Raw genomic sequence first — 19198 nt, forward strand, 5'->3', positions numbered from 1 at the left:
CACTGCCTCTGAGAAAAGCCAGTGAGCAAATCTGATCATTTTGGAAACCTGAAGAGAAATGTGCCCTGAATGTTGGCAGAAGATTAACTGACAAGGTTCAGGTACCCAAAGTAGTCTTAAAATTAAAGAATCAGTTTATGAAATCTGTCTGAGCCTTGGTGTGAGGCACATTGGCATTATGATGACTAAGTAATCTTTAAAAACATTAACAGCTCTAGAACAAGATCTTGATAATGCAGCATCTCCAGGACCCTGTATTTTGTATTGCTCTGTTGAGTGTATTTCCAAAAAAAATTTTGCAAATTTCAGTTGCAACATGTCTTTGGTCTTTCAGATTTCTTGCCTGGCCATTTCTTCTCAGAAGCAGAAAAGTTGACAACATTGAGTTAGAAGAGCTCTCAGAAACTCTTAATCGTGATATGAGAACCATGAAAGTTCGTAGATCTTAGAACGGTTTGTTGGTGTGAGTGTTGATTTCTGTTGTAGTTAGTAGAGCTGTTCTAGTGCCCGTTCCAAGCCTGGGTTATTCCTTTTGATGGGGATAATCTAGGCATTAGGTACCTTCACCAATTTATCAAACATTTCCATGAATTGGGGCTCCTTTCCTTGCTCTGCCGTTAAACTGGAGGGACAGCGTAGCTGATAAGCTGATAAGCTTTTTAAAAGGCAATCATCAGCGTGGGCACCTGAGTTTTGTTCCCCACCTCAGCATCGCAGAGAGGCTCGCTTGGTGATCCAGCCGCGTGTCCCCGGGGCGAGCTGCGTGACCCGGGCGAGCTCCGCCGCGGCGGCTCAGCCACGAGTGAGCTCCGGAGGCTGGGAAGAGGGAGGGGAGGAGAGGGGAGGGAAGGGCAGATCCTGCCCTGCCCTACCGGGTCGAGGCGGTGCCGTGAAAAAAACTTGCGGCGGCTTCAGAGCCGGGCGGTGAGAGCCGGGAGCGCGCGTGGGTACCTGGTAAAGCCGGCGGCTTCAGAGAAGCGCAGCCCCAGCTCAGAACTTCCTCCTGCCGATAAGATCTCCGCCAGCGCTCGTCACGGGTGGCGGCCGCCGCCGTCGCTGCCCTACTTGACTGGGTTTCAGGCTCCTCCCGGGGCGAGCCGGGCGCGAAGAGCGGCGAGCGGGCGGGCGGGAGGGGGCGATGCGCGGGGCCCGCCGCTCCGCCCGGGCTGCTCCGCGCCGCGCTGCCCCGCTCCCTGCGCCGCCGGCAGCGCCAGCCGGGCGGCGGACCTGCGCCCGGCCCCGCCATGGGCACCTTGGGCAAGAGGAGGGAGAACCAGTGAGTCTGCCGTGCCGCGGTGTGCCCTCCGGGGCGGGTCGGTGTCGGGACCGTGCGGTGCCCGAGGCGGTGCTGGCGGGGGCTCGGGGGTGGCACTGCGGTCCCTCCGAGAGGACGGGACGGGAAGGAGCGCGGGAGGGGCTGTGCGGGGCAGGATTCGGTTTCAGCCTTTGGGATGGATGCGGTGTGCAGCGGGTCAGCGCGGGGAGAGCCTCCGTTCCCGGGAGGGGCGGCGGGCACGGCCCGGGTCGGTTACCGGGCACGGCCGGAGCTCGGTGGCACCGCCCCGCCGGGCAGCGGCACCTGCTCGGGGACTCGGGGACACTTATCGGTGATGTCCGTCCCACCAAGGCGGACGGTGGAAATGCCGGGCGGGCGCTCCCCGCTGCCTCTCAGCCCCGCTCTCGTCTGTTTGTCGTGCCGGGGCACTGCTGCGAGAGGAGCTGTTCCAGGGAATAACCAGAGGTGCCACCGGCTGGGCTTTGCCTGTCCAGCGTGGCAAAGTCGGCCACGGTATTACTGTAAACCTTTTTGAGGTGTGGAAACTTCAGGTTTTCTCCCTTGTGTTGCCAAAACCTGAAATATCTAATACATTAGCTCCTACTTTGTTACTGCTTGCTGGGATCCTCTGCCCTGTGTTGAAGAGGCACTGGAATAAAGCTTGGAGAAGGGCTTAAGCATGTGAAAACGCTGAAAGATGATCAGGCTCTTGCTCTTTCTGCATGAGAACAGGAAGTCAGATCACAAAGCTGAGAGGGAAATTGAGAAAAAGGGGGAAGGGAAGAGAACATTTGCGTGTCGGCTACTGTCAGCCTAACAACGGAGGAGCTCAGTGATGGTTGCTACCTCTGAAGGGTCAGGAGTGTGTTTTCCTGAATTTGAAACTATGGGGGCCTGGGATCAGTGTTGGGTTGTAAATGACAGCGTGGTCAGTGTCGTGGCTTTCCCAGCATTCAAGTGAGACAGAAGGGTGAGGATAAGGCTGGACTTTCCCGGGGATGAGGCAGGGTCCAGTCTCTCTTCGTAAGGCATGCATATTTTTAACTTCATGCAGGACTGCCTGCTCGGGGATGTCTGTGGATTTACTTCTGCTATCCGTATGTAATAAGCACACTGGAGGAATTTCTGTGCCTTTTCTTCCTGGGACTGCCAGTTCATTAATAAATAGAGCCTTGCATCGTGTTACAAGAAAAGTTATGAGAAAGCCTAAGGTAGCAGCTTAAAGACGCTGCAGTCACTTGCTTAGGAAGGCTGTGGAGTGTCTGAAATAAACCCAAAGGATCCCTGAAATTTCAGGAGTCCCTGAAATAAACCCAAGTTTTATTGAAATGGCAACATTTGTTGTTCTTTTGTGAACTGTATACTCTGAAGTCAGATTTTGCAGTGGCTCTTGGTATTTGCAGGCAAAAATATTTCATCACTTTTCATCAATACAACATTGTTCCAATTTACTATTTCATACAGAAATATGAACTTGTATGCAGGCAATGAATTGCCTTTAAAAACATACGCATTCTTGAAATAGAAGGTATTATATGGTCAAAACACAAAACTAAAATTAGATATGTGCTTTATTTTGGTCTCATTTACAATTGCTATCAAATACACTTATTTGCTCATGTATACTAAATTTAAAACAACTTAATAGGAGATAATAGTATAGAATAGATGAAAAATTAATATATTTGTTTTGATTGTGCAATAATCCACTGTTAGGTGCTGATACTATCCACTATTGTGCTAATATTTTGTTTACTTAACAGTTGACTTTTCAAGTTAAATTAATAAAGCTAGTCTGGTGTTTTCCAGTGTGTGTAATAGTTATATTTTTATTCCTCTTTGCTTTTGGTGGGCACACAAACATCTGGTGGTAGGTTATTACATACTCTTCAACAAAGAGATAAGATTTCTGATATCCCTGACAGATCATTCAAGGAGCTCTATAACCATGTGCTCTGCAGCTGATATTTAGCAGAAAAAAATGTCACTTACTGACATTCCCTTTGGTGTATATATTAAGTGGGAGGGTTATGTCTTTCAGCACCCTAACTAGAAGGAGTTAATTGTCCTTTAAATCTCTCCTCCTTTCCCATGCAGTGTAAAATTTGCCACTCTCTCTTCTTGTATTTACATCACTATTGTGCTTTCTTCTAGGCAACCTGCCCAAGCATGCAGCACTGCCCCTGAATCAGCCCTGGAGCTGCAGCAGACCAGCCACTGTCCCAGCCTCTCCAACCACACCCAGGTCATGATGGTGCCTTTGGGGCACCTGGCCAAAGGAGCCACTTTGGAAGATCTTCTTGAAACCTGCATTCAGTCTTTTGGTGAGTGCCTGGGGGTGTTTAGAGTCATATTAATTTGTTTCTTTCTTGGCTATGCTTGAATCCTTTAGCTGGGAATTATATTTATTGGTGGAGTAGAAAGGTGTTAACTGAGAATTGTCTGTGCTACAGGTGATTGTAGTTTTGGTGGATGGATGTGTTTATGCAGATGTGTTGAATATATGATGAGAGATTAGAGTAACTACTGCTTTTCTGGAGGGGACCAGACAAATTCCAATCATCTACACTTCTAAGAGTAATTTTGTCGTTCCTTCAAGTACCAATTTTGCAAACTTTAGCAAGTAATAATTGCATTTTTTGCATATTGCAATAACATTCTCACAATGCATGTAAGTGACATGTTCAGATTAAACATTTTTAAACAAGAAGGGCTATTTTTAAGCTAGGTGAGATAACATTGGATTGTTTTTTGCATTATCAGTATAGAATTAAAGTTGATTCTTCATAAAAGAGAAAGAATCCAAACAGAAATTACAACTATATTTTTTTAAACTTTTTGGTTATCCTTTTACAATATGAATTGAAATATGGATAAGTGTAACCATTGCCTAAGCTGTGTGTCCCTAGTTTCCTTTTCCAAATTTTTCATTAATAAATGTGTTTATATTCAATATTATTAAAATATGTTAATGCTAATGACACTTAAAGTGATTCTGAATAATTTACTTATAAGTAGCACATCTGTTTGCTTTCAGTCTTTCAGTGCTTTGAGCTACTCACAAAGTATATGTGGCAAAGTCAGTTTCAGAAGTAGTCCTAAGAAGACAAATGTACTTGAACACCCACTTAGCTCTAAAATAATTATCTATATAGTTAAATAGTAACACATCGTGCTGATCTACTGGTACAGTGCATAAATACTGTGTAAATAGTGACTAATCTTTCACATTTGTTTAAAATGAGTTGTTGGGTTTTTTTTAACTTTAAGGCCTTCTAATCAGCATGTGCAGAGAAATGCATGTCTGAGAAAAGCTGGTGAAACATGTAATTGTCAGTAATGTCTTGTCTCTTTTTTGCTTCTTTTCTTTCCCACTTCATTTTTGTGAAGACACTGAACTGCTATACAGCTCTGTTCCTAAGATATCTAAAACATAAAACCTTCAGGTAGTTGTAATACTGTGACTACTTGACCACTACCAATGTTTCTAAATTTTTATTAAAAAACAGTAATATAAATGTAACACTATAAAAATCCAGCATAGTTATTAAAGTGATTGATTTAAAGTGGTGCAGGTGAAACCCTGAGTAGATTATTTTTGATCAATACTCTGTATAGCAGTAGAGACCTGCTTAGGTGTTCTCAGATTCCTGGGCATCAGTGTATTAAAAGGACTAAGGTAATGAAGAAAATCAACTGCACCTGTGCAGTTCAGCTACACATGCATGTGAATCTTTCTTAAGGGTTTCACACTTGAGCTAGAAAATTTACTGTAGTCCCCTAGACAGGGTTCTCTTGACCCTTGTCAAGCTGTGCATAAGCAAGGTGAATTGTAGTGCATCAGCAAACATCATTATGACTCACTAAGGATTGCTAAAATCATGTGTGCTGCAGTGGTTTAGACTCTTAATTGGACAACTCATAGTAGTGTCTGTATTTATACACCTTCTATGAAATGATGAATATTCTTTGGCTGTGTTGGAGCTTCCCATTAAGGTATTTAAATAAAAATACATCTGTTACAACACTAGATAACCTGCATAATGAAGTTCATTAATGAAGGTGCTTGTAGCTATCACCAAAACTAGTGCAAAATTAATTCACATTATTGTACCAATAAAGGAAGAGATGAAAAAGTTTTTAATCTGAGATTTTGAAGAGAGTTGGGAGCAGGGAGAAAAATGGTGGGAAAAAAGCATAGCTGCAGAATGATTACAAGAATTCTGAATGATTGATCAAGTTTCTTCTCATTCATAGTACTGAAATCTTCCAACCTCTATGCTAATAGTTCTGTTTAGGCTGAGATTATATCTTCAGTCTTAGCTAGGCTATATGCTACCTATAATATTTTGTGTATTATTCTATGAAATCATTATTGTGATTTGAGCAAGTTTTATTTAAATGTTTAAAGTACAGATCCCCCCCAAGAAATTGTACATTTGAAGTTTCCTTTCTGGAAAAAGCCATTGATTCATTTGCTGTCTAGTATTAAGGAGAACAAGAGGCAGGAGATGGAGAGGCTGATGTGTCATGCTACAGAATACATACTGTATCTTGCTAGCATTATACTGCACTTGATGATATTATGTGTACAGATACAATTCATCTGTAATGGGTGCAACTGAGATTATATTTCTGGATTTAATTATGTAAGTTTGGAAAAAGCAAGCTATATAAGAGAGGCTGCTGTCAACAATGGTATGCAAGGAGAAGTTGGCAGCCTTTTGCTGTATATGCAGAGAATATCACAAGAATATCACAAGGAGGTCTAACTAAGAAGATACTAAGAAGCATACATACAGCTGTGAAAAACACAGGCATAAGTAATTTATTTTACAACGTGGATTAGGAGAAGAAAGGAGGAGTGGGATATGCTAAGTCGACATTAAAAGTGAGATGACTAAACTTTGCTGCAGTATTGTAAATGGATTCCAAGATGTTTTGTAGAAAGGCTTTGTCCAGACAGCCAAGTTAATCCAAAAGTCAATGCAACTAACTTAAATTCCTGCTTTGGGGTGATTAGTGTGTGTGTTCTTTCTCTCACACTTGGTCTTCTTTAGCATGGACTGATGAATGACAGGCTTGTGCTTTAGTGACAGAAACAGTGAGGGTCTGAAGCGGCAGACTGAAGTCATGTAGGTGCTCACTACATCTGAAAGAGTAGCATCATACCAGTGTTTGTTCAACAGCATGATGAGGAGATGCTAAAATTAGAGCTTCCTTCATGTCCCATGAAAGTTTGAATCAGGATGAGGAAGATTAATCATCCTGTAAATGAGTTGCCAAAAGTAAAGGCAACAAAAAAGCAAGGGTGTAAGTGAAGGCAAGAGCTTGGGGATAAAACAGCATGGTGAGAGATTGAAGGTAGGAAATGTCTTAGAAAGAAATATTGGTTCTTTCTTAGGAGAAGATCTGTAGAGACTTCAAGCCACTCTCACTGGTTTTAGGAGAAGAGATTTGGTTATACAGGACAGTGATTCAAAACATGTTCCAAAACATGTCTCAGAAGACCTCCCAATGTTATAAGTAGCTACAGGATGGTAGCTACAGATGCTATGATCTGGATTGACAAGAAGTATTGTAGAGCACAATAAATGCATCACATGTGATTACCTTAGAAAAGTAGGGGAGGAAAAGGAAAGAAAGAAGGGAGATGAGTGCATAGAGAGGAAGGGCAGGAGGTAGAGTGAAATGATTAAAAAAGCTAGAAAAGACAGTAGCTGCAGAAAAGTTAGATTCAATGCAACCTCTACATCAGAGGGATTAATCCTGAACAAAAAGCTCATAAAGAGATAATTAAAAGTTGTTAACTTGTTAATGAAATGGTTGAAGCAAAGGGAAGCAAAGAAGGTAGTTAATAGGTCTTGACCTGAAATATACAGCTTCAGGAGGGAGATAATTTATTCTGAAGGACACCTTCATTAGTGACTGTTATTCTGGAGTGGAATTTTACATAGAACCGTGAATTTAATCCCCTGTACCCATTTTTCCCCATTATGTAGTACATAAAATGCCTGGAAAAAATGTACTTTTGACTGGCAGACAGTTCTCTGAAGGTCAATATGGCTTTGTCTCCTGTTTTGTTGTTAGTTGTAAAGGCACTTAATCTATCAGCTTTGTTGTTGGAACCATCACAGTAGGATCTGGTCTGCTGGCAGGTCAGTAGAACACAGGAATCATATGCTTATTAGCACAGCCATACTTTTATGTCTAGTTCTTGTAGTAATCTTTGTGAGACTGTATAAATTCATAAGATATATTTAGTTCAGAAAATGTTACAGATCAGTGAGGAAAAATGCATTAGCAATGTTCACTTCACTGGATACCTAATTTGTTAACTTTGTATCTGCTAAATGCTCATGATGTTTATCACCCTGGGGTATCCTCATGCTACTGTGAACTTGAAGTTCTGAATATATGTTGTGAAGTCAATTTCTAATCTAAAAATGTTCTCCTTTTTGTAACTTCACTATATGTTAGTGCATAGTAAGAGGTCCCTGCTTCATTCCTTTGTCTATTTTTATCTTATAAATCTATGTTTTATAATCTAGAGTAAAGTTTAAGGGTGCTTATTTTTAAAAACAAATATACCTGTCAAAGATCCAGTGAGCTATTTTAACATGTATTCAAGCTAATAAACCATGTAGGGTCAGAGGGCCTTTTCCATGCAAAGCATTTGTTAAATTGTTTTTACAAGTGTTTAAAGACCCCGTTGCAATCAGGACAGCATGTGTCTTCAACATAGTGCCAATTTTATATCTGCTTGTTTTGTCTGTAGTGAACTCCTGAAATGTTACCTAGAATTACCCAGCAAACAATTCCAAGAGTGCACTTGAAAGCAATTGTTTATTCAAACACTTACATCTTCCTAAAAAAATCTGAGGATTATTTAAAAGCTGAGAATTCTGTAAGAGCTCAAGGTGTTATTGTTATGAAGGTATTTTTGACCTCAACCTCTGAGTAAAAGATCTTACTCTTTGCCTCTTACATTTGAACACTGGAAGTATTTTTACTTAAGGATATGGATGCCCTATGCTTATCCTACAATTCAGACACTTCAGTTAAAAGGAAATCAAGAAGTATCATCTTCAAATGCATGTCACACTACATAGTCCCTGGTTTCTTTAGAGATGTAAGTAAAAGGCTTTAGGAAAACAACAAAAAGTATTTCTGAGACCACATAGCATAATTCAGTGTGAAATCTCATCCACAATAAACTGTTTACAGTGGAGCTACTTGTTTATACATATATGTCAATTTTCACCCATGGAGGACTTGGAGGAAGTGGAACATTACGGCTTCAAAGATCAGCAATGTTCTTAAAAGCATTTATGTGAAACTAACACAATTTACAACTTCTAATGGCCTTAATAGTCACAGACAGCTAGGTCTAGGAGTAGGTTGTGATGTTTTTGTGCAGTGTTTGATCCATGCTAAACTAGTTTTTTGCCTCAATGTGTAATAAAGTGACATGTTTGTAAACAAACATTAGAAACACTGAAAACTACATTCAGTCTAATCTGAATTAAAGATGCCACAGAATTGTTTTGATGGAAATCAAAAATCTCACAAAGGTGCTGGGACTGGTGGCCTCTTTGGTGTAAGCTACCTAAAATGGTACAAGTTAATCATAATTCATATTTTCTGGAATAAAAAGTAACTACATTATTGCATTGTGTAGTTCCGTGAACTGATAATATTTTTATGTGGCTCATATCAATATAATGCAAAAACATATTGAGGCTTAGGAATTCTTTGAGAGTCAGCTTCATATTATATCCCTCTTACAAACATCAAAACAGGCTAGTTAGAATTCTCTCTTTAGCCTTGTAGGACTTTTCTCCTCTAAAATATAGAAAAAATGAAAACTATCTAGGTTTTCCCAAATCAGTTAACTGGAAAAAACCACTCTGCCTTTAGCATAAATACATTCTTTCAGTCTAGTTCAAACATACAATTAACTGCTAAAACAATCACGGTTCAACTACTGAGTTTATCTTTTTATCAAATTTACTATGTAACAAATTCTAATATAGAATTCTGATACAAAGGCAATAAATTTTTCAAGGCACATGCACACCCGCGGGATGCAACTCTGGCCATTTGTTTTTTTCCTCTCAGGTTTGCCTGAACAATTGTTTTTTCTTTGTCTCATCCTGCACAAACTTGCAGGGTTCTAGCCCTTGCTCTTGAAGCTTGGCCTGAATGTTGAGGTCTCTAATCCACCCCAAGTAGTTAAATTTTATCCACGTTGCTGTTCTGTGTGAAAATGATGTTTATCACTGTGTGTTAAGTAATCTGAGTGCTATTTGGTCAAATAGAGTGCAGAAACTTTAGTATTGCCTGGCAACAGAAGCTGTTAATGATCAATTAATGACATTGTGGGAACAGAAGAGTCATTACTGCTCTGTAGAATGCATGACATTGTGGGAACAGAAAAGTAGTTACTGCTCTGGAGAATTCTAAGTGCTGTTTAGCTAACTATTAAAGTTAATTGTGGTTGTGCCAAAATGAAAATGATTTCTTTTTTAACCTGATGTCTGTGAAAAAAATTTCCCAAAGAAAATGAGCTTTAGTTATTTATATATATATATTATAAAGTTCTTTTTAGCAAATTTGACTTCACTTTTCTCAATACAATTTTCCAAAGCCAAGAAGTAAGTAATAAAATGAAGAAAATTTAGACTTTTTCTTTATAAAGCAGTCTCTTATTTACTTGTATTTACTACAGGGATATGTCTGCAAATTCTGTCTTCGTGCCTCTAAATAGGACTTCAGGAAAAAAAAGCATAACTTTTATTTAGCAATGCAAAATATTCTAATTGCCCATCACCAGCCAGCTGATACCCAGACAGTTCCCAAGCAACAGCAGCCCTGACAAACCTGCAGCCTGCTTTTAAATGCTAAGCATTACATGATATGACATGGTCAGCTGGGGTCAGCTGTCCTGGCTGTGTCCCTGCAGCCTCCTCACTGCTGGGGCACTCTGAGAAGGCATCCCCAGCTGCTGGGTTAAAGTTGGCTTGCCACAGACTGTAAGCACCAGTTCCAGAAATATGACTAGAAGTATAGCAAAGGTTAGGGAGCTTAGGGATGCAGGTAAAATGGTAAATGAGGAATATTAGAGGATTGGAGCTGGAGCATGCAGCAGTAGTGAAAATTGAGGTCAGGAAGTGAGACACAATTGATCTGCAACCTCTTCAAGCCCTTGAGAGGTGGCAAGCAGCTTGGTGTCTATTAGTCTGCTGCAGTTTGAACCTTTGGGTGGGACAGGCTTCATCATCAGGACTGCATCAATCACACAGTCAGAGGGAAGCCTGTTGTAGAACACTGCAGTGCAAGGGTCAGGCACACATCTGGCCTCAGTGGTCAGACAGGGACACTGGCCTCAGAAGTTTCTGGTTCTGTTCTGGGAGTCTGTTTTTTCCTGCCCATCAGTGCATATGCTAGCACAGCTGTGTTGCCAAGCATTGCACTTGAATTATTCAGGAGTTGCCTGCAGCTCAAAAAATTCACATGGCTCCAGTATCATGACTTAAAGCTTTAGGAAAAGTCTTGAATGCTTGAATTACATTTTGTAGGCTTTGGAGAAAAAGACTATTTGATTAAAATGTTGGCATCTAAATTTGCTAGAATCAGTATTTTAAATATGCTGTAGAACAATGTGTGGTGTGTGTCCGTGCATGCAAACTTTTTGTCTTCTGTGTACCTCATCTGAATTTCCAAGGCTAATGGAATGCTTTCCACCCACATTGCATTTGGTTTCTCTCAAAGTACATTTTAATTTATGAAAATCATCCCATTTTTCTTTGACAAGAGCTTTTTATCTCCTTGTTTTCGTTTCAAAGAATTACCCACCTAGAGCTCTTTCTGCAAGATGTAGCTTTCCAAAAACTGTTTCTGAGAGAGGATAATGATTTTTCCCTAGAGATTTTTCCCCCCCTAATGTTCCCTACCCTCACAAAAAACAGTCTTACTATTCTTTTGGATGTATATTATCCTCACTTTTGTCTTTTGATATATCTGCTTTGTTTATGAGTATTTGGAGGAACAGGAGTGGGTTCTCCGCTCCTCTATTCTGCAGGGAGTTTAAAGGGAGTAGATTTGAAGAAACACCAAGTTTCTGGTGTTTCTTCTGACGTGTGTTTACTTGGCTTTTTTTGGAGAGCTGCTGGTGCAGGATTGATCACAGAGTAGTGCAGTTCTTTCCTTTCAGGAAAATACTGATTTCTTCTAAGTTTAGTTTTGGAGTTTTTCTTCCTAAGATCAATTACTTGTGTAAATAAATTTATGTAAAACTCAATAGTTGCAAGTGTGTATGGACAACAAGCCAATTTAAAAAGACACAGACAAACAAACCCAAAACTTTGGTGCAATTCTCTGAATGTTTTGGTGCTGTCTGGCATCATGTCACTCTTGTGGCACGAAGGGGAATACCATCATCCTGTACAGAATTAAATGTAATCTGGGGAACTCAATATTCCACCTGCTTTCTGCTGCAGCTAAAACCAAAAAAAGCCTCCTATTACCTAATTACTGTGTCATCTTCATAAGGATATTCTTCTTAAGTTACGTTATTTCTGAAAGATATTAAACACTTAAGATAACGATTTGAAACAAAGAAAAATTCACTAAGGATGAGTGCAAAGTTCTACTTAATCAGTTGTAAAAACAGTATGGCAAAGTCCATCATATACAACATTTCTTCAGAAAAAGATCTCATTGTCTAGAGGGACTTTAAAACTGAAAATGGTATTAATTACAATTAATGATATTGTATCACTGCAAAAGTGTGTGTGTAGAGGGATGTGTGTACTTGCATGTTTTCTGTATATACATTATACACGCACATTTACTTACATTAAAATATAGGTGTATATAAAGGTATTATGTAAAGGATATTAAGAATAATATTCTAAGTCTGGTGCTATGATCTCCTCTGTAGTACTATATTGAGGCTTTCTTCATAATGGTGCAAGCTACAAAGGGTTCAGAAAACAATATCAAAGTTGACCATGTAGCTAGAAAACCTTGCCTCTGAGGAATAAAAAAATGTCAAATTTGGTGTTTCTTAGCTCAGAAAATAGATGAGGAATGCAACCCTGAAGCAGAAAAAATATATTAATAAGCTGAAGAAATTTTTCTTCTGTCTACTGGAGTCTGGGCTTAAGCATCCCAAGTTGCCTGAAATACTTGATTAGACAGAAATGAGAACTCTTAAATTATAGAGAAACTCAAGCATTGGAATAAGTCATCCCCAAAAGCTGTGAAGTTCTCATCGCTGTAGAATTTTAAGAACAAATTAAACTTGTTCTGAAGCACGATTTTGAGAAAGCTGTTTCTATATTGGAGCAGCAGAATGGAATATATTGGCTCCTAGCCCTGATATATGCCATCAACTGAGCATTCAGCTGTCATTAAAAAAAATTAGTTTGTTAAATCTGTTTGCTGACCCTCAATAATGGTGTCATAACTGATGGGGAGAATGGTGACTTCTTGTGACTCTGATTTTGACCAAATGTATTCAATGTAAGAGAGTTAAATGACTGGCTCTGTTACAGGATATCAAATTCCAACACAGTAGTAAGTCTGGAGTAATAAGGCTACTATGGGTTGCAAAAGTTTTAAGTTGAAGGGGAACAGACTGTTTCCTGTTTGTAAAGGGAATTTCCAGGGAGTATCTGTAAAATACTAGTGAAATATTTTATTTAGTTTTGGTTGCTTCTAGCCATTTTAAAGTTATCTTGCAGTACATGTGGGGCAGACTTAATTGACTTGAGGCTGTCATTTCAATCCCTAAACCCTGCCATGTACTACCACATGTGTCTTCATATTTCATACATGTGTGTGTTTCATCAAGGTCTTTGAAACCTTGGGACCTTAACATAAGTTGCCTCAGTTTTCAGATCACATGTTGACTTAATAATCTTTGCAGACATTTATAGCACCATCCCCACACCATCTTTAAACTGCTAGAAAAAAAAATTGCAGAAGTCTTGAAAAATTCTGTGTAGCACATCAGAATAGCAACCCACGACCTTCAGCTTTGCACTTCACTTCTGGCAACTGCTTGATACTTTTGTTTTTGGTGCTACATTTTGATAACCACTGGAAGACTTAAGGGAGTTTACAAGAAGCTATTCGTGTTCTTAGTAGCTTAGTCACTGATCATGTGATGTCAGTGCTATGTGATTCACTCCTGATTCATTTCAAATTGTACTCTAGGTGATACAGTTGGAACCTGCTTATGAAATAAAGATGGTACTTATTAAATTAAGGCCTCTTAGAGAAGCTAACTTTTCTTTCCTGAAAAATTCAGTTTGGTTAAGACATCCTTGGCGTTCTTACTACTGTCTTGTTGTATTCATGCATTGGAGGGAAGGTCTCAGTACAGCCATCTTCTCTACTGAACATATTCTTTCTGTTAAGTGTATTTACCACAGGCTTGTGGCCATCAGGACCTGCAGAAATGCAGGTAGTTTGCTCATAAAGCCTTAATGACTTTTGAGTAATTTGTTTCTCTAAACCGTTAAAAGAACAAGCAATACTTAAGATATTTCTAATCACAGATTATGGATAATGAGGAGTCACTCACTGGATCATGCAATAGGGTGGCTGATGGGCCTAGATTAGAAGGTTCTCACCCTTGTGTGTTCTGAGTCTCATATCAGAAATGGAACTCTTGTAATTGTAGATTTTAGTGGATTTGTGCTACTACATAGATCATAAAATACTTATCATTAACTGTCACTGTGCTTTCACTCATGGAGCTAAATGCTAGAAAAGTATATTCAACTTCTGCTTTCTTTTTTGTTTCAGAGTATATTTATTAAAAATCTTAGTACACTAAGGGAATTTACAGGAGAAAAAGGTGCGAGCAGTTGGTTATTTGTAGGTTGCTGCAGTGAGACAAAGCCAAGGTTTAGGCAGCAATTTGCAGCTTTCTTTAATGTAAATTGGCTAAGTGAAACACACCCATGCCGCTGGGGCTGGTGTTCACTCAGTGGTTTTGCTCAGCAGGCTGTGTGGTTAGAAGCAGGTATGCAAACGGAAATGAAAAGTAGTTTTAAAACAAACTGCTGGGGGTTCAGGAGAGAGCTGCAGAGGTGCTCAGAGCAGCTTGCAGACAGTCAGGACAGCCCTCCTGCTGCTCCACTGCTCGCAGATGCTTTACCATGGTCGATTCTGTGCTGGTTCAGTTCCAGCAGGCTTGCTGTTCAATGCTCAGCTCCACTGGGAGCATTTAGATTTCTTTTTGCAGAGTGTTTATTTTGTTTTTCAAGCCACCATGAATACAATGGGTTTTTTTTTTTTTTGTGAAGGTGAGCATTTTAGTTGGATGAGAGAACAGATAGCCCCAAACCTAGTATTGCTCTCATGCGTGCAAAATAATTTCATGTCATTGTAATGAAGTGTATCTCTCTTGCAAGATAATTAGGTCTGGATGTGGTGAAGCATAAATATACTTTTATTATGCAGGAAAACACCATAAATGTGTTGACCTAATTACTAATAGTAGGCAGTACATAGTGGTTTTTTTTTTCTCTGCACCTTTGTGACATGAAAAAGCTAAATGGAAGAGAGACCTTCTAGAAAACAAAAATTCAAATGGAAACCTGTGGCCAAATGATACCTGTGTTATGTCATAGCAGAGGATTTTGGAATGCACACGACAAAAGTGCTAAGGGGGAGAGAGTGTTATTTTCTGTCTTTATTGTCTGGAAGTGATCTATATTGAGCACTTATGAGAATTTGTATATTCTTAATAGTATGTGTGCACATATCCATTTGGCTTCCAAGTTAAGCATGTTCTGTTCTCCTGATTAAACAGGAGCTAGTGGATGGAGCTTCTGGCAGAACACCAAGTTTTGTCAAAGGATGAAAATTGATACAGGCCTCTGTGTGCAAGGCCTAAAATAATCTTACTCTTTGTGAAGACACTCAAAGAGTACAAAATGCTAAAGGCCTGAATAAGTATTGATTCTTGTTGTCCCAGCCTTCCTCTGCAAATTTTCCACTTCTCTAGCTGAATAACTTGCTGGTTTGCCCTCAGCAATACCTAGGCAGTTTATATCTCAGAAGGATTCTTTCAGTAAGGAATGAAATTATGTGTGCACACAAACAAGGAACACATAAACTTTGTAAAACAGAACTTGTATCATACCTTTACTTGGGGTCTATACTGCTCTCATTCATGGGGCTGTAGGACAGGCAGACTTTCCCCTTGCCCATAGCACTGAAGGTGGACACGTTTGGTATCTTCCTGTGGAAGGGTATGGAAATTCTTGTTCAGCAACTAATGTGGATTGTCTTGTTTTGCAAAGGGGCTCAGTTCAATGTTCCATTTTGGTGATGTGCAAGTTAAAGTGCCTTCTCCCTGCCTTCCCCAGCAGTTTTCATGTGCTGAAAATCTGCTCTTTCACATCCCTCTTCCATTTCGCTGTATTGTGCTTTGCTTCTCTATCTTGCTCCTGCTACTGCTTTTTAAAGAGAGAACTACACTTATTCCCATAGAGGTTAATCTATTTTAAATTATTAAAAAAGATAACATTTATTTTGTATTTGAAAGCGCGTGAAATTCCAGTTCAAGCTACTTAGATTCTCTTATGACTGGCTGTGGGAGAACACTGTCAGTTAATATTTCCAAACACTTTCACAACTGTTTGTTGCAGAAATAGAAACTTTTTTAAGTGTTCTGCTACATTTCATGTCCTTGATCTTTTTGGAATATGGAAAAAAAACCTCACAAGGCTCAGAAGACAGATGTAGCCTAAAGCCTTTTTTCTGCTGAAATTCTTGTAATGCAAAGCTCAAGCTGATGTGCAGTGCATTCAGATCCACCACAGGGAGTATGCACAGGTTAACCTCTGGGTTTCTAGCATATGTTGTATCTCATTCCATGTGCGTCTGTGCACATCTGTGATCCTATCCTGTGTGTGCACTTTGGTGTCATGTGTGTCATCTGTACAAAAGGGCTCATAAACCCTTGAGAATATTGCTGTTCTCTTTGCTAAGTGTAGTCATACCAATGACTGGCTGATATGGATCAGTAACTGAACTATTTTGCTCTGCAGTTCAATGATTTGTTTCCAAGTTTATATTAATATGCCTGAAGCTAAGCATGTAAGTGGATTGCCGGGCTCTAGATCATTATGTATAATTATCTGAATACTTTTGAGACACAGCTACTTTTTTGCTTGCCTTTTTTTTTTCTCTTTTTTTAAGGGTCTGAAATATAGTAGTTGTTATATGGCTCTCACCAGAAAAATTATGCACTCCCTAAATTAGTAAGTTACTTCTATCTTTGAAATACCATACATGAACAGACCTGATAAGAATTAAGATTCTGAAAAAGCCCATTGCAAATTGTTTATGAAGGTATAGCGAAATTTCAATATGAATAATCCTTTTTGTTTTTTAGATTTAGAAGGAAATGCATGTAAAAACAACCAGCTGCTAAAAATAATTCTGGCCATGCATCAGTTTTTCATCTCCTCTGCAGACATGCTTCAGAAACTTGTTGATCTATATCCTTTGTAATCTTCATCTGCTTTTAAGGTAACTTAATAGCCTGACAAGTTTGAGATGGGTAAGTAGAGGATATTTAATCTATAGGTGTGTTAGTATTCCACTAATTAAATTGTGTAATTGCCCTTTACAGTTTTTAGTGGGATGGTCTGCTTTTGTTTGGTTTAGGGTCGGCGTTTTTTGTTTGTCTGGTTTAGCTTGTTATACACAAGGGAAAAGATGAAACTCCAGGTCGGGTTTTAAGTAGGATAAATCACCCTCTGTTGGCTGTGGAGGGAATATCTAGCAGGTGTTAGATGAATGTAGGCATCTCAATAAGGTACTGTGAACCTGGGCCTAAGTTTCAGATCTGTTTCTCTGTCTGCCCACTATAAGTCAAAGAACAAAGAACAAAACTGTATCATTGGGATATGAAAATTTTCAACAAAAATTATTTCTCTCAGATGCCCTCAAAATTGCTGAAATAAATCATAAGCATTTCCTTTCTATTTGTTCCCATTTTGAGTTGACTGCCTGGACTCATATATGTGTGTGTCTGGCTCATTAGATTTTCACCATCTAACTACTAGATCATGTTCACAATACTAACCTTTCTTTGGAATTTTTAATTGTGGGCTATGTTACCTGTCTTAGCTTTCCAAAACATTTGCTCCTAATTAGATGAGCACAGTACAGGATGGAGACCTGTCATGCTAAGAATCTCCATCCAATTTTGGTACAATTCAATTCAATAATCCTTTCTTTCCTCAAACACTGTATCTTCCAGACATTTGCAAGCAGCATCCTTGACAACAGAGCTTTGCTGAGCACTGTCTGTCTGTAGCAGGACTGTCCTGCTGCTTCTCTGATCACAGGTATTGGATCAAGTGTGCTCAGCTACAGCTCTGGTGTAGTGTTGCATTTCACTTAGCCTTGTGGGCTCTTGGAAAATGGAGCAAAGTCAGTGCTTACATCTTCTTTCTGAGATGGAATGTTTTCTACAACCAGAGAAGCAATTCAAACTTTTATTAGACTTGCATATTTTGCAAGCTTGGTTTTTAACTCAGTGTATAGCTCCCTGTAAAGACACCGAAAGTTAAAGACATTTTTGAATGGATCAGGTAGTTGGGGCTCTTGTATTTTGCAGAACCTTGCAAGTGTTCCAGTTGCACCATTTCCCATCCCCTAAGTTATGGGAGTGATTTTAGGTAGTTGCAAGTTATTTGTAAGTCATCTAATTTTAGACATCCAGAGAGGGGTCCTTGAAAATATTTGGGATTTTACTCAGACTTCACCAATTCTATAGTCAGCCTAATGTAAACATGCTTGGAGGGCAGATGGCATGTCCCCTCAGCTGCAGTAAATTGCCATCAGATTGTGAGTGGATCCACAAGGTATTTCCATTAAATAGTGTTTTTCAGGCCTGAAAATACGTGTGTCATCTCCATCAGAAGAATCAAGACATGTATAATACATTTTCAAAATGGATTTTCCATTACTTCAATGGGCATTGGCTGCAATATCAAAACATGTTTTAAAGAGCTAATAGACTAAAAATATGGTTGTTTCTTTCATTTGTCAGAGCAAGTTAAATGAAAGCTGTTGTGTAACTAGAAAGGTGAGGTTACTATGGAGAGACGTTACATTTTGCTCTACCATTGTCTACAACTGGTTATGTTTAAAGGAAAATAGCTTTTTTCATTTTTTTTTTTTAAATCTCCAGTGAATTAGCTGAAAAGGATTGCTTAATAAAGGCATTGATTGATAAATTTGGTATGAATATTTCAAATTTTAATGATGTGTCAGTGCACAAGTTTTATGAGAAATTGTGAGGCATGTTGCAAAGAAAAATGTAGAAAACAGAATCCCCTCACATGTTAACATTACTCAGTACTCCGGCAACTACATCAATATTACTCATAGTAGTCATAGTTTCAATAAACTTTGGTAAAAACCTTCTGATATACTTATGTAAAACCCTAATCTGATATAATATTTGCCATCAGCAGGATGATTCTTGTTGCTTACATGTTGGGAACTATCAAGCATGTTACATTTTGCATCATATGCCAATGGATCTGGTTTTCCTTAACAGTTTTCTACCTATCTTAATGCTTTAGAAAATAACTCTTCCATGCTGTGTGTAAAGATATGCTATTTTGTGAGGTAAGTAGCTTGGTTGGTAGCTATTAGTTGTTACTCTGCAGTCATCCATGTGACAAATAGAAATATGTTTTTTGCATATCTGAAATTGACATTAAGAAGAGAAGCAGATATTCTGCTTTAGCTTTTCAAGGTTCACTTTAGCAGCTTTTAACACAAAGGTCCAACTGGCTTTTAGCAGATCTGTTTAAATCAGTGCAGGAGATGTCAGGTCACAGTTTTGAACTGAGTCTATATGAATCTGTGTTTTAC

General features: G+C 39.2%; 1 protein-coding gene across 2 annotated transcripts in view; it reads left to right on the forward strand.

The window, feature by feature from the left end:
• Positions 1 to 835: 835 nt before the first annotated feature.
• The window catches only part of RASGRP1 (RAS guanyl releasing protein 1), a 37312-nt gene continuing 18949 nt past the window's right edge, over positions 836 to 19198 (forward strand). The window contains exons 1-4 of one of the 2 annotated variants that reach the window (XM_079308085.1): positions 836 to 1276; positions 3431 to 3600; positions 16698 to 16803; positions 18887 to 18949. In XM_079308085.1, the coding sequence (XP_079164211.1) occupies positions 1245 to 1276; positions 3431 to 3600; positions 16698 to 16803; positions 18887 to 18949 (371 nt within the window). In that variant the 5' untranslated portion in view covers positions 836 to 1244. Of the gene's footprint in view, positions 1277 to 1871; positions 2247 to 3430; positions 3601 to 16697; positions 16804 to 18886; positions 18950 to 19198 lie in introns of those variants that run through there. The other variant, XM_079308084.1, reaches the window with a different exon arrangement.

This window comes from Erithacus rubecula (assembly GCF_903797595.1).
Source record: "Erithacus rubecula genome assembly, chromosome: 6".
Taxonomy (NCBI): Eukaryota; Metazoa; Chordata; class Aves; order Passeriformes; family Muscicapidae; genus Erithacus; species Erithacus rubecula.